At 48.5% G+C, this 9,938-nt stretch overlaps 1 protein-coding gene across 1 annotated transcript in view; it reads right to left on the bottom strand.

Moving 5' to 3' along the window:
• Positions 1 to 426: 426 nt before the first annotated feature.
• The window catches only part of CERS3 (ceramide synthase 3), a 49,809-nt gene continuing 40,297 nt past the window's right edge, over positions 427 to 9,938 (bottom strand). The window contains exon 10 of the mRNA XM_004693090.2: positions 427 to 759. Coding sequence (XP_004693147.1) covers positions 589 to 759 — 171 coding nt within the window. The 3' untranslated portion in view covers positions 427 to 588. The remainder of the gene's footprint in view (positions 760 to 9,938) is intronic.

Here is a 9,938-nt window from a genome sequence, read left to right as displayed (position 1 = left end):
TCTGATCCTTATTCTAACCCTGTGAGGTCACCAGGGCAGGCATTACATAGTCTCATTGGAGAGAGAAAGCACCTCTCTCCTGAAGCAGCCTGAAGGTTTCGCTAAATCACCCATGGCGGACAGTGGCCCGTGAGCTCGGACTTCCGGCCCTCAGCTGTCCTTCTTGCCACGTTTCGCTGCCCTTCTAATTTCATCCTGAGGAGCTAGGCTGCTGCCCTGGAAAACATGGGCTGGCTGAGCTTGCAGCCTGCCCTGAGGATGGCACAGAGAGAAGCTGAGGGGCCTGCAGCACCGTGAGCTCCTGAAAGCACTGTCTGAACAGTGAACATCCTCTGGAGAACCCCGTGAAATCTTTGACCAGTCTGAGCACTAACTGCAGTAAAATCCACGGGATGCTTATATTTAACATTTTAACACAAATTAACAACATTTTGTTAAATACATATTGGGGACAGGGAATGTGGTTAGAAAGAGGAACCAACAGAATCTAGGTTCTGGTGGGTCCGGCGGCCACAGGAGGGGGAGGGGCGTCCCCGGCTTCCAGCGGCCCGTGCCGTGCTCTGAGCCCTGGGAATAGCATGACTCCCGCTAGCGGCCATGCTGCCCATTGGGAATGAGGTGCCTGTTGGCCCCCAGGCCGTTGTTCACACAGTCTTTGTCTTTGCCAGCTTCTCCCTTCTCTTCCTCCTCTTCCTCGTCGTCATCGTCGTCGTCATCCTCATCCTCGTCCTCATCGTCACTCCTCACGTCCTGTAAGTTCTAGACGAAGGAGAGACGGCTGTGAGCGACAACCTTCCAGAATCTGGGGTGAATCAGCCCATGAGTAAGTCCAGTTTAGCAGAATGGCTCCCTTTTAAGAAACCCAAACAGTTGCCAACACAGAACATAAAACAAACCTTAACAAGTGAAGGGATTGAAATGCTAGAAAGTGCATTGTAGATCACAATGAAATTAAGCTAGAAATCAATCTAAAAGTAGTGAGAATTTCATCAACACATAAATAATCAATGAATCAAAGGATCTCAGAAAGTATTTTGAACTGAAATAAAAACAAAGGACTTGATAATATACATTTGTATTGGTGTATAGAAAAGAAGAAAAGTTCAAATGATTTGAGCTTCCACCTTAAGAAATCAGGAAAGAAAAGCAGAATAAATCCAAAGCAAGCAAGTGGGTGAAAACAACAAAGCAAAGAAAGACACAACATTGAAAATAGAAAGACAATAAAACAACAGCTGTTCTTTAATAGAGCCATGAGTTTGATAAATCACTAGCGAGGCTGACAAAGAAAAAAAGAGGGAAGGCACACCTTATAAAAGGAAAAAGCAATCTGACTAACAATCCTACAGTAACAGAATATGCTGAAAAAGCCTGCAATGCGCTGACAACTTAGATTGAAAGGGGTCAAGATCTCAAAAAACGCACACTATGAAGGCACGCCCAAGACAAAACAGGTGGGCTGAATTATCAACTGTGGACAACTGTGGACAACTGAGACCAAATTAATTTATTACAAATCTTCTGAAAAGGAACATCAAGAGGCCCCTATCTCACTAGCAAATTCAATGAAACATAACAGAAGAAGCAACACTAATCCCCCATAATCTCTTCCAGAAAGTCAGAGGGAACACTTCCCAAATTATTTTACGAAGCCAGAATTACCATGTTACCCAAAACCGGAGGTCACATAAGAAAAGGCACCAACAGACCAAAATCTCGAGTGAACATACACATAAAAACCCTCAGCAAAATGTTCCAAATCAAAACCAACAGTATATAAAAATAGAATAACACAATGAAGTGGGATTTGTCCCATAAGTGCAAAGCTTGTTTGATACTTGGAAATCCATGAATGTAATCCATCATATTAATAATGTAAAGAAGGAACAAATTGATGATTCTATGAATCAATGCAGAATATTTATGTGAAAAGATTTAATATCCATTCATGCTAATTAAAAAAACCCAAGTAGCTCTTAGTAAAGCAGGAATAGAAGCTAATGTCATGCTTAATGTGAATGACTGAAAATTCCCTGCCAAGACGGAACAAGGCAAGAATTTCCATCTTTACCACTCTTCTTGCATGTGTGTTAGGAAACAAACAAACAAACAAATCATAGAGATTGGGAAGAAAGAAATGTGTCCCTGTTTATAGATGACATGATTGTCTACGTAAAAAATCCTGAGAATCTACAAAAATAACCTCCTAGAATTAATAAGCGAGTCTAGCACTGAGATTGTAGGGTACAGGGTCAAAACCACAGTCTTGATTTCTAGACACTACTGTAGTGTGCTGCAAAACCGGCCTCAAAGGTACTAGGTTCTAACCCCTATAGCTTGTAAATGTTGCCTAATATGGTAAATTTTCATAGACAAGATCGTTAATGATCTTGAGATGAGAAGGCTGCCCTGGATTATGCAGGTAAGCCCTCAATGCCCTCACAGGTGTCTTTATGAGAGGGAGGGAGAGGGGGTGTCTTTATGAGAGGGAGGGAGAGAGTGATCTGACACTCAGGTGAGAGCAATGTGGAGACAGGTCAGGGTGGAATGAGGCACACACTAAGGAATGCTGGCAGTCAGGTGAAGCTAGAAGAGGGGAAAACAAATCTCCTCCACAACTTCTGGAGGAGTACAATCCTGCCACACCATTGATTCCAGACCTGTGAGAGAATAAACTCCTGTTGTTTTAAGCTACCAAGTGGGTAGTAATCCATTTCAACCATCACTAAAGACTAATACAACCAGAGATATAGCCAATTAACATTAAAATTGTAGAATCAGTAACATCTGTCGTGATACAGGATTTGGGTGTAAAACGGAAACAATTCTCATAAAACAAACCAAAAACTTAAATAAGTGAAAACACCTTCTACTATGTTCATGGGTTAAAAAAAAGGCAACATAGGGGCCTTCCCTGGTGGCGCAGCGGGTTAAAGCCCAGCACTAAGAAGCTTAAGCCACTTCTGCATGAGTTCGATTCCCACCTGTCCCCCACCCCCCATGGCGCGGCAGACCTCTCCTGACCCGCCCGCTGCTCCCCTCAGCAGTGTACTTCGTCGATCTGCCTGTTCTGCTCCCCACTCTGTCCCTGGTGAATCCTCTCACCCTCCGCATCTCTGGCCTGTACCCTAGTTCTGTATGAATGAATAAATAAATCTTTAAAAAAAAAAAAGTCAACATAGTGGAAATGTCCATTATCTCAAATTGGCCTATAGATTGCACACAACCAGCGAGAACTGTGCTGAGTGGAGAAAGTTAGCTTCCAAAGGTGGTTACCTCGATGATAATATCACTTACAGGGTCAGAGAAGAGCTAAGTGGCTGCCGGGAGCTGGGGCAGAGTGGGAGTGATCTGGGGTGACAGAGCCGTGTTGTGCCTGGCTGTGGTGATGATTACCTGCGTGCGCATTCTCAGAGGTGCATACCAACAGGAGAGTCAGTGCGACTGATGATGTCTTAAAATGCAACACAAGACCATTTCATTTCAGCAAACAAGCGCCATGGTTTCCCCAACACGCGTCTGCTAAGCTTCCCCAACACTCATGTGGGTGTTTGGGATGTGAGGATATCGTCCCTGTTGATAATCAGTATTACCAACTCAAGACTCAAAGACTAACTCAAAGACTCCTTCCAGGACAGTTCTTAAGAGTTATGTGTTTCTTCTCTCCTTGTTCTTTCCTGAGTCCTTTTGTGAGGAGAGCTCCCCCAAATAACACTGTCCCTGAGGAAGGGAGAGAGAACGGCTGCAGACCAGCCTTCAATACAAAAGGTAAGAGATAATAGGAATAAGCAACGCAGGACTGGAACCCAGGCTCTGCCAAGGCCAGTGCGGGGCATGAGCCCACCCTCTAAGCCAGCTCCCGAACATCTGTCAAACCCAATGAATCTAGAATGAACTGCGGAAGTTAAGGGCTGATCCTCACACACTATTTTTCAAGATGGCACCCATGACACACAAGTTACGGTTTCCTTTTGTGCCCCCAAGACTAAAACGGACCAACTAAAATGGCGTGCCCCTGTGTTGCCAGCTCAGTCACAGAAGAGCTTCGCGAGGTCCTCTCGGTACGTTCTCTCCTTTCTACAAGACAGAACGAGTCTCAAAGTAAGCAAGGCCCTCTGTAAACACTAAAGAGCAAACTTGGGGTGCCTCAGTTTGGGGGCCACAGAGAAGGCACAGTTTCCCCTGGGCTGGAGCTGGGAGCTGGGTGGGGCGCGCGCCCCCTGCAGGCAGGTCTTAGGGTTTCAGGAGGGTCTCCCTTGGCTAGGGTGTTTGCTTTCACGCACGGTGCTTCTTGGACCTCCTTTTCCTTTCCCGGAAGATTTTTGTAGGGGATAAAGGGAAATCTGAATTAAAGAAAGATAAATTATTGTTCCAGAAAAGAAGACTAGCATCAACCTCTCCATTCCTCTAGGGCCTGAAAGACTGCTTTGGCTGAGAAGTGAGCTAGTCTTCGAGAAAGCTCCGCTTCACCCTAAGACTCTTCCTTCAGCACATCGCCGGGAAGAGGTCCCAGGTCATGTGGAGACCTGGGGTGGGGGCCTGGGGGCGACTCCTGCACCAGCTTAATACATTATTCTCAGACAGAACAGAAATAAACAAACAAATGGAGCTTGCTCTAGGGGGATGAGGGATCCGTACATTTACTAAAGTTCAAGCCACTTTTTTTTCTGGGACCCCACGGGTGTGCATGCACGACAGGCCAAGCCTCTGCCTGCACGAGCGGCAGCGAGCAGCTGCGGGATCAGCCGGTTCCGTTTCTTATCTTACTCTTCCATCCTGTTTCCATCTCTACACACCAGCACCCCTAACTTCCCCACTCTTTAGGGTGTTCTGGGTTCTTAGAACTTGTTTCATGGAGGCTGGTGGCTCTGCATCCTCCCCCGAGTCACTGAGAACCAAGGAACATGCCAGCACCTTCTGCAAACCGCGGCTGGATCTGGGCTTTGCAGCCAGGGTCTCGCTGGCCACCTGCTGCTGGGCTCACAGTCTCACTCCTGCCCGAGCACGTCACATAAACCTGATTCCCTGAGCAGGGTGACAGGGGCCAGAGGGGAAGCGAGGGACAATACCACCCACAAAGAGTAGCCAACCCAAAGGGAAAGACCTGGGCTCTCAGCCCGGACACGTAGACACCGGGGCCAGGCTGCTCTGCCCTGGGAGGACGCTTAGCAGTGACGCCCCCTGGGCCCCTTAGCACTGCTGTGACAACCAGCAGTGTCTCCAGAGATGGCTAAATGTCCCTGGTGGGCAAAACCGCCTCGGCTGACAACCACTGGTTGAAAATATTTCTCAAGCCCTCTGCATTGTGCAGCACGCTGAGGACGCTGTAGTCTCCGTCCTAAAATAACTCACGTCTGTTGAAAGAGACCAACCCTAAGGGATGAGACACTAACAATAAATTATAAATATTATGAAATAGATGGCGCCACAATGTATAATTTGGGGATCTCACTGAGATGGGGGTGAGGCCAGGGAGGCCTTGTAAGGAAGCGCCACATGTAGCAAGAAGGCTAAGTAGGCATGGCTGGGAAGAGAGGGGTAAAGACCCCTCCAGAATCAATGGCATGTGCAAAGGCCCTGAGGCAGGAGCTAGGACCCTGTGCCGCCTCGGCGTGGGGACATGGAGAAGACTACAGGAAGCCAGAGCGTGAGCCTCGCCCAGGTCTGAGAGCTCAGTCACGGTTTGATGGCCCGCAGTTCAAATGTACTTCAAGTTTAACCAGAGGCCACCGTGTGACAGTGTCTGGGGTTCTGGGACACATCAGTGAATGATGTTTTGTTCACTGTCTGTCCTCCGAGAGCATCAGCTCTGGCGGGGCTGGCTCGTGTGCCTCACACCTTCTGTTCTGCAGGGAGACGCCTGGCACTGGCGGGAGCCGTGTGGTCTCCGGTGCGGCACCAGGGACGCGGTACTTGGGTCCTGGGGAGAAATGCCAGGCATCGGAGCAGTAGGATTTGCGATGCAGAAGAGGCAGCCAAAGGCTGCCAGGCTTGGAAGGGACCGCTCAGCTCCTCTAGCTGAGTGTCTCTTTGCTGAGAAGCACATTTTTCTGCCCATACAGCTCCAGTAATGCACGACCCGGTTCCCAGCACATCAAGGTGCTGAAACCTGCCTCCCTGTCCGAAAGGGGTCCATGTTCTTCCTTCAGACACCAGAAGATGTTCCAAACGTGTGAAGATAGCTAATGAACACAAGTATACACACTCAGTATTGCCACTTCCTTCAGCCGATCCGGACAGGATCGGGCACTGAAAGCCTCCCACCTGGTGTGCCTTACGCAAATACTCCCAATTCATCATGCTAGGCGACAAACACCATTTGGCAACTTTACCTCCGGCAACAACAAAAATTAAGTGAAAATAATAAATTGAAAGTCATATCCTGATATACGGGCTTTATTTTTCCAGGTACTTTTTTTTTTTTGTCTTTGTGCTTGAAATTTCAAAATAAATCATCTTTATAAATTATATGTGATTTGCCTATTGGTGAAGTATCTAACCCTGGTCTCTTTGTGAAAATTACTGCAAGAATTACCAAACAAAATAAACTTTGACAATGAGGACAAGAGATATACTAATGCTGGTAGGAGAAAACTCATTTTAAGTAAGACTGTAACTTCTGCCACAGCATTTTCCTACACCTCTGGGAATGACATCTGCAACTATGGCTTCAATAAAACTGTACAGTTGTGTTTTGAAATGCCTTAACTAAACTCTCTGCCTGGGAATGTGTGGCTTTACAGTAATGTCGAAAGCCCAGGAGGTCGTGAATGACTCATAACGCCCCACTGCTTTTTGAATGCTCAGCGTCTAAATCCACAGTTGGCAATGAAACAAAGAACAATATAATAAGCATTTTATGCTGTTTTGAAAGTAAACTTTTAGTTTTAACTGTATGAAAAAAGTGCATTCAATCAAAGAGCACAATTTTTCTGAACTATTATCAAAATACATTCCTTCTTTGTTCTATTAGTTCTTATTATCCAAGTTGACAAGTTCATAGAAAATAAAAGCAATGAGCTTTTCTCTCTTGCTCCCCAAAAGGAGTTGCATTGAATTTAAATTAGAGTCTATGAAACCTGGCTAAACAAGGACATTTCCTCTTAGTAATCTGGAATATGAATTTTCTACACCAGTGCTTCTCAAGTTGTAATGTGCCTATGAATCACCTAGGGTCCTTGATAAAATACAGATGGTCTCTCAGAACCTCATTCAGGTCTCCAGTGACCAGAAGGCATTTCCAACAGGATCTGGGGGACACTGAGGCTGACAGGCAGGGCCCACCTTGCGGTGAACAGACTCTGTGTTAGGCCAGAACTTTCTAGATTGCTGCTCTCTGTAAAAAGATGTTCAAGTGGAGGATCACCTCAGGGTTTTGCCAGTTTTGAAATTCCATTTCAAATAATTTGGATTTAGTCTCTAATTGTCAAGAGTCTCTCCAGTCCAGGGAAGCAATATAAAATTACACATTTGTCTCACTTTACATTGATCGTTGTTTCAAAATAATCAGTAAATATCAGTCTAAAATGACTCATGCTTTAATTTTTCCATGGAAACGTACTATTTAAAGAGACCTGTTTTTCTACAAAGGGAAGGCTCTCGACTTGTGCTTCAACAATCTGTATTTTCATTTATAAGATCGTTTTCCCTAGCATCAAACCCGTATGTAGCACGAAAGTCTACCGCTTTTTTTAATAGTTGCAAGATGAAATATTTGTTAAGGTCACTTCAACAAACTCCATAAATGTGGGGAAACGGCAGCTGTCTCTGCGTTTCAGCATCAGGCTGAGGAACGGGAGGGGTGTCCACGGGAGGGGCTGCCTGTGGACGCTGGTCCGGTGGTGCAGAGGACACACTTAATCTTGTGGCTCCCAACCCGACAGGCAGACTTCAGTCACTTAGGCTGAGAGCGAAAACTGTCAAAAACGTCCATGTCTGGGTGCTGCCGTTGGCCTGAATAAGGACCTAGCTGTCAAGACCTTTTCTTATCAATTCTAGCCCACTGTGGTTAACGTAGCTAGAATGTAACAAGTTGATCTGAAACAAAAGGTGGGCATCCTGGGAGACATCTGGCCTGAGCGAATCCCTTACTCTGTATTGTAATACGATTACAATCCTCCCTGATGAAAATATATATGAGGCAAAATAATCATGACTTTTCATGAACTGGCTTCCGTAGAATACTCCTGCATTCCTTTAAAACTGTAAATGCCATCGCCTTCACCACCTCACCGGTACGGAACCCAGAGCACCCCTTCCCTCCTGCTCTCGCACACGGGCACACACACACACTTGCAGTTGTCGCAGGGAAGAAACAAAGGTGCAGAAAGCCTCCAGGCAAGCAGAGCTCACTTCCGGCCCCTCTACACCTTCCTTGAGCTTCCTGCCCACCATTATTCTCCCGGCCGAGAACCTGGGGTCTTCAGAAGCTGGAATTCCTTCACATTCTTCATAGCATCTCACACCAGATTAGTAGGCGAAGGCGCTGTTGGTGGGTGCAGTGAGTCTTTGAGGCATCCATACCATCACGGTCTCAGCAGTGGCCCTCCTAGGACCAGCTCCGACTCAGGCGAGGCCCGGGAGGGCTGTGCGCCTGGCTCAGAGGTCTCACCCCCGAGTGGGTGAGGATTCCAGCCCATTCCCTGAGGAGACAGGACCCTGGTTTCCACGCTGAAAGTGCTCCAGGAGCACAGGCAGGCCCCACTGCTCAGACACCGGGGAGGCCCCAGCCACCCTCATGGCAGCGTGGGCTGCGGGCCCCGAGCGGGTTACGTGTGACAAAGGGGCGGGGCTCCGCGGCCGGCACACCTGCTCTTCCCAGACAAAACACGGACCAAGCCATCTGCACTGCAGTCACTTGGGCCCCACAGCCCACATGCTCAATCAAAACGAAGACCCTTCCAGAACTAGTGTGCTCACACCTATCTGCAAACGGGATGAGCTTTCGGGAATAAGTTGTCTCTCTTGCGCTACAGGTGCTCTCTTCTGAGACTCTGTCAGGGGCGCGGGGTGCAGCACAGAAAATCGTGGCAGTTAGCAGGGACAGCGCTGCCTGGGCCCCGCCTCTCATAGCTGCTTTTACCGGTCTCTCTGGTCCAAGGGCCCGCTACTGAAGCACGCACGCTGCGGAGTGAATGTGCGCATTTGTCGACAGCCACGAGGTGTGTGCACCTACTTGCCCAGGCAGACGGCGAAACATTTCAGGTGGGACATCTGTGTGCCTGCGCGCTACACGCAAGCCCGCGTCTGTTCCTGTGCTCATGAGACACGGGAGATACTGGGCTGGGCCGGGCATGGGTGGGCACCCGCACCCCATGCCTGTGAATGAGGTAATTCTCTGACTCGCAGGTCGGAGACATGTCAGAGCTTCCTTGACCTCTTTTTTCCTTGACCTCCTCCACCTGCCTTCCTGGTAAACTGCTTCAAGATCCGACGGCCGGCTAAGGGCAGAGGAAGGAGCGACAAGACCTGAGGACCCACTGTTCGCACCTGCAAAAACGCCGGTGCTTTGGGGCGGGTCTCACTTCACAACAGCGGCCCTCAGCTTCCTGCCCTTGCATGGCCCAAGAGCCGCACCTCCAAGAACCAACATCTCGACACCACTGTCCGCAGTTGGGTAAGGGAGCAACGTCTGAGGGCCGCGAGGGAGCCAGAGGTGACACAGACGTGTGGGAACTGCCGCGAGTCCGCCACGCGAGTCCGCCTCGCAGGCGGGCGCAGGGCCGGGCTGCCCTGGCACACAGACCCGCCCCGCCCCGGCGGCCTCCCGCTCGGACGCTGGCGTCCAGCGGCTCTCATGCCTCCTTGCACGGAGCAGAAGGTGGGGAAGAACGGAAATGAAATCTTGTTGTGCTTATTTAAGATTCCGATATAATCTTCCCGCATCCGAGGTCAGTGTGCTGGGGATTACAGGACGGAAAGGGGCGCTAGTCGGGAGG

This window comes from Condylura cristata, unplaced genomic scaffold, assembly GCF_000260355.1.
Source record: "Condylura cristata isolate star-nosed mole 26May11 unplaced genomic scaffold, ConCri1.0 scaffold00035, whole genome shotgun sequence".
NCBI classification, from domain to species: Eukaryota; Metazoa; Chordata; class Mammalia; order Eulipotyphla; family Talpidae; genus Condylura; species Condylura cristata.
Note: the sequence above shows the minus strand (reverse complement) of the source record. Positions and strands in the feature narration are given on the sequence as shown.